General features: G+C 37.2%; 1 protein-coding gene across 1 annotated transcript; it reads left to right on the top strand.

Annotated features, from left to right (window-relative positions):
- GPR161 (G protein-coupled receptor 161) lies at positions 1-5925 on the top strand (the record flags this gene model as incomplete). Its single annotated transcript, XM_083362818.1, has 5 exons — positions 1-368; positions 733-1457; positions 2841-2945; positions 3604-3720; positions 5678-5925. The coding sequence occupies 5 exons, from the start codon at positions 1-3 to the stop codon at positions 5923-5925; spliced, it is 1563 nt and encodes a 520-aa protein (XP_083218944.1).

A 5925-nucleotide genomic window follows, 5' to 3' on the forward strand; every position in this document is an offset into this window, starting at 1 on the left:
ATGAGCATCAACTTGTCCCTCAGTAAGGAGAATGCCTCAGAAAACCTCACACTGCTGGAAGAGGGAGCAGGCAGAATCACCGAGTCAATTGCTATCATCGTTATTGCTATTTTCATCTGTTTAGGAAATCTGGTGATCGTCCTCACTCTTTACAAGAAGTCATACCTGCTCACCTTAAGCAACAAGTTTGTTTTCAGCCTCACTCTGTCCAACTTCCTTCTTTCGGTGCTGGTGCTTCCTTTTGTTGTTACCAGCTCCATCCGTCAGGAATGGATCTTTGGAGTTGTTTGGTGCAACTTCTCTGCCCTACTCTATATGCTCATCAGCTCTGCCAGTATGCTCACACTTGGACTCATTGCTATCGATCGGTATGCCATCCATTATTTTTTTATGACCTGAATTGAGCTGCATGGGGAAAAGGGGTTTTTAGCATGTACCAACATTAAACATGCAGTGGCAGAGAAATATGTTTTAATTAACAATGCTAACAAGTCCATACATTGAGATTGTGGCACCAATAACTTTGTTTATTGATAAAAAAGCAGCATCTGAATATTTAAGCAGCAATGAAGAAGTGTGTTTCCATGAGACAACCCAAGTTCTCCCAATTAATCGGATCCAATTTTCAAAAGACAGACTCATTCCTTTAATTTTTCCATGTTTGATATTATTCAATTTCCTATGTATTGCATATACCCTAATATTATTGCACGCCCTTTTTATGTTTTTCAGATACTATGCTGTCCTGTATCCAATGGTTTACCCTATGAAGTTTACGGGTAACAGAGCTGTTGTTGCCATAGTGTATGTGTGGCTTCATTCTCTAATTGGATGCCTTCCACCCCTCTTTGGTTGGTCATCTTTAGAATTTGATCAGTTCAAATGGATGTGTGTAGCTGCATGGCATAAGCAGGCAGGTTACACCGCATTTTGGCAGATATGGTGTGCTTTGCTACCATTTATAGTCATGATCATTTGCTATGGTTTCATATTTCGTGTGGCCAGAATTAAGGCACGGAAGATTCACTGTGGCAGCGTGGTCATTGCTGCAGAAGATACACAAAGGAATGGGAGAAAGAACTCGAGTACTTCAACGTCCTCATCAGGCAGCCGAAGGAATGCTTTCCAAGGGGTTGTTTATTCTGCCAATCAGTGCAAAGCTTTGATCACAATTTTAGTTGTGATTGGGGCTTTTGTTATCACATGGGGGCCTTACATGGTGGTTATCACGTCTGAGGCACTTTGGGGTAAAAACTGCATTTCCCCTACTTTTGAGACATTAGCAACATGGTTATCTTTTACAAGTGCTATCTGCCACCCTTTGATTTATGGACTCTGGAATAAAACTGTACGCAAAGAGTTACTGGGAATGTGCTTTGGAGATCGGTACTACAGAGAATCATTTGTTCAAAGGCAAAGGACATCCAGATTATTTAGTATTTCTAATAGGATCACAGGTAATTTTCTTAAAAAAATTATTAAAATGCCTCTAGAAGATACTGTAAGTTGCCAGGGCAGAGTAACCACCATTTAATTAGACTGGTACAGCCACTAGTGTTGTCCATCCTTTATTATGTGGTTTCTGTGTCTTCTTCATCATTGAGAATTTTTGGACATGGACACGGCCACAATTCTTGCATATACTCAAAGCAGGCAGGACACCTTGGAGATTCATTTTGTCCAATTATCCATTTTATTCAGATAAACTTCACTGAACTGATAAGACAGAATTGGAAAATTAAGCTGAGTGCTTTCAGGAGGCATCTTTTGCCTAGGTATATTTTTGTGGTATCCTAGAATCTACAACCTCTGTTTTCCATTTATTTGTTTATGATTTTAAAAAAATATTATCCTCAGTTTAACTTTTCTGTGTAATAGTTTGCTACTAAAGTTGAAAATGGGGGTTCAACCAATGGTATAGATTAATTTATCACTACCATTACAATACCAATTGCTTTTACACAATTCTTTCTCTGTCTGTGATTGGCTCTGTTTGCATTTAGCTGCTTTTGTCCTTTCATCACAGTTGGCACAAGCATTATCACATGTTTTAACCTAGATAAATATAAATGCTCAAAGCATTTCTTTAAAAGGTTTTCAGAATAAATAACAGAACAACAGAGTTGGAAGGGACCTTGGAGGTCTTCTAGTCCAACCCCCTGCTCAGGCGGGAGTTGTAGTCCTTAACCGCTGGGGCACTCCATGTGAGGCCATGGCACCCAGTGAATTTCTTGATCGCTGTCTCCCCTGGGGGCGCTGGATGACTCCAGGCATGACCAGGTCAATGGGTGCGGTAATCCAAGGCGCACCTTCATTCACCTCAAATTTTATTACTTTTGAGATATTCAATTTTTACTATTTTTGAGACAGTCAAACTCCAATACCAAGCTAAAAAGGAATATAAAGGTTTTTTTCATTGGCCTCATTAGATACAGGTTCCCAGTGATATGAAGTTTTATTCTGAATTATTCAAGAGTCCTGTTTAATAAATTCAGATGTTTACAGCCTCTTTTTTTATTCCATTCAATCATGTCTAGTGATTGGAGACTGACTGGACGAGCCCTGCAGTTTTCTTGGCAAGGAGTGATTTGCTGTTGCCTTTTTCCCTGGGCTGAGAGAAAGTAACTGGGCCAAAGGTACCCAGTTGGCTTTGGGCCCAAGGCAGGACTGGAATTCACAGTTCCTAGCCTGATGCCTCAACCATTACGCTAAACTGGTTATTGTTACAAACGTAGCTATTATTAAATCAAGCAATGTAGTAAAATGCACTGAGGCTATTTGAAGATATTTGGTTATGATTCCAAAAGGTAATTTGTTTGGATGCTGAAATACTTTTGCAGATCTAGGATTATCTCCACATCTGACAGCGCTCATGGCAGGGGAGCGGACTTTAGGACACAGCAGCAGTACAGGCGATACAGGCTTCAGTTGCTCTCAGGATTCAGGTAATTGTTTCTTTGAATTATGTTGCAATGTACAAGAGCCAGGAGTATGATACAGCCACAAAAAAAGAAGAAGCTTGCAATAAACTTGAAATGCAACTTAGTAGAACTAACTATCCTAGTGCTATCCATAAAAAAATATTATGAAGCTATCATGGGATTCCCCCCCTCCCATAGGTTTTGTGTGTGTGTCTGTGTGTCAGTGAAAAATAATGGAAAAGGCATTGGGAAAAACACAACTGGGCAATAAGAGTGGACTGCCCTGTAAAACTCCATGAATGTAGGAAAGATGGAGACAGCTGTTTGTGTAACTTTTGATTCTCTCCTGCAAATGCACTGAGTAAGTTTAGTGATTAGTCAAATACAATTCAAAATGAAATTCATAACCAAAGATGGCTTGTTTATAAGAAAAACTGCAAAAGAAAGTTGAGGCATTCTTTCCATTCACTTGTTTCCTAACTCTATAATTAGCATCATAAGCAAAAGACATTTTTGCTACCTCACTTTTCTGCATTGTAAAATACATCTGCTGTTTTCTAGATGTGAGGGAGGGTACAGCTCAATGCCCATATCACAAAAATACTGTTTTTGCTTATATCCATTAAATGATTTATCCCACTAAATGATTTAGTCAACTGTCTAAGCCAGGATATCTTTTTAGGGACAGATGTTATGCTGCTTGAAGATTATAGTTCTGATGGAATCAATCACCCACATTGTGTTTACCCTCATCGACGGAGTTCTGTAACTTTTGAAGATGAAGTGGAACAAATTAAAGGTATGTTGAAGCTAGGCATGCCCATTACTGAACTGTATATAAGAGGGGAATTCTTGAACCAAGAATTCAGTCCTATGCTGCTATTTGATTTTTACTTAATTTTACTTTGAATTTAATTAACTCATTTGAATTTAATTGTTTATTTAATATAAAATTAGAACTTATAAAAGACTTGAAAATGAAATAAATGCACTAGAAAGTCTTATACCTCATTATAGCTTATAGCTCATATACATATATAATCCAGAAGGGAAAAATTAAGGAGGCAGAGAAAATAAATTCATTTTGCATAAAAAAGTTGATGCTTACTGGGAATGGAGACACACTTCTCTGAAAATCTCTTGAATCTCTTGTCCTCTGTCGGAATCTCTTGAATATTTCATGTACTCAACTTCCAAACAACTGAACTTTGAATATTATACCTTCTTGCAAACTTTAATTTGGAGAGTATAAGGGAGACTATTTTTTTTCCAGCAAATTGTCAGTCTAAAATGTAAGGCACATATGTTGGCTGAATTAATTAGCTATAAGGAAATTGACATAACCTTGAATATTGACATTCCGGGAAATTTAGATATTGCTAAAATGTTTTTTTTTTGGTTTGGTTATCTGAAGTGCCATATTTCTGCTAAATTTGGCAAACAAATTTCATTATTTTTTTTAAAAAAATACATATTAACTCCAATTTGGTCTAATGGTTAAGGTGTCAGGTTAAAAACCAGCTCAGTGACTTTGGAGCAGTTACACTCTTTCAGCCCAACTCTCCTTATAGAATGTGGTAGAGAAAATAGGAGAAGGAAGGAATATGAGGCATGTTTGCTGCCTTGTTATTTATTAAAATAATAAAGCCAACATAAAAATATGTAGCGATAATTGCAATTATTTAAACTTATTCTTTAAGGGGGAAATAGAACAAGCAGATACTTTGCAGAATGTGGATTTATTGGACATGGTCAGTAAGTGTGGCTTTGCTGTAAGCAATTGGAACTTTTAAAACATTTTTCCCTGTAAATTTAGTAATGGCCATGCATTATTTATATTCATAGACACACGGTATAGACATATATTAGCAATTGCATCCTCACTGTCTAAAAACTGTTGATCTGTCTATGTGTCTAAAAAAAGTAAAAGTAAAATGAATTATACTGAATTCAGGAAGGATAAAGTAAACACACATTATAAAGAGATTCCTTAAAGAGAAAAGGACAAGCAAGGGAGTTTTCCACATGAAAGAAAGTACAAAGGAAAATGAAAAATATGGAAGGAAAACAGCCCCATGGATTTGTAAGGAGAAGGAGAACTGGGAAACTGTTCTAGAATGGAGAAAAATTCAGTTCTTCTTTTAGCTTTACTTAGATACTAGTATTGACTGTTAACAAATCATACACAAAAAGTGCAGTCTACCTATAGAAGAGAAATCTGCAGAGCATTTTCAGAAAAAACAAAATGAAACCATATATTGTAAGATTGCAAGCTCAAAATTAGAACTGTAGATGGAAGATTTAATCTGAATTACTCAAGGGGTACTTCTAGAAGTGCTGTTGCAAATGTTGGAATAGTCTGCCTATTGCCGTAGCAGAGGTGAGGAAAGAAGTACAGCATTAAATAAAAGGAGTTTTACTCTCTGTTGTAATTAAAGAAACATAGTTCCTTTAAAGGCTGTCTTTCTTATATAGTTTGCTGATGTCTGAGGTCCACATACTTTATTTTTAAGTTTATGGATAGTCGTCAATTGCCAGATTAAATTATCATGCATACGCTTGATCCAACTCTTCATTTGGTTAGATTTATAACTCTACTATCCTACATAGAAATCCCAAAGCCACAATAGGATGAATCTTCTTTGAATGTACAGTATTTCATTATAGGATAGATGACTGCAATGTCCACATTAACACTAACGTATGAGGCATTCGTATGGAATTATTGGGCTAATCTCTTTCTTTTCCTTGGTCAGAAGCAGCAAAGAACTCTATCCTTCAGGTAAAGGCTGAAGTTCACAAATCGCTGGATAGTTATGCATCCAGTTTGGCCAAAGCAATTGAAACGGATGTGAGGATCACCTTGTTTGGAGGAGATGCCTTGTCTGGCTCTTTGTTCCCAGCACGAACTGTGGCAGGCAACAATGCAAGTGCACGGCGTGGCGGCAGGATCCATATTGGACAAAAAATACAACTACAAAGCATTGAAGAAGGGAATACTTAA

This window comes from Vipera ursinii (genome assembly GCF_947247035.1).
Source record: "Vipera ursinii genome assembly, chromosome: 4".
NCBI lineage: Eukaryota > Metazoa > Chordata > Lepidosauria > Squamata > Viperidae > Vipera > Vipera ursinii.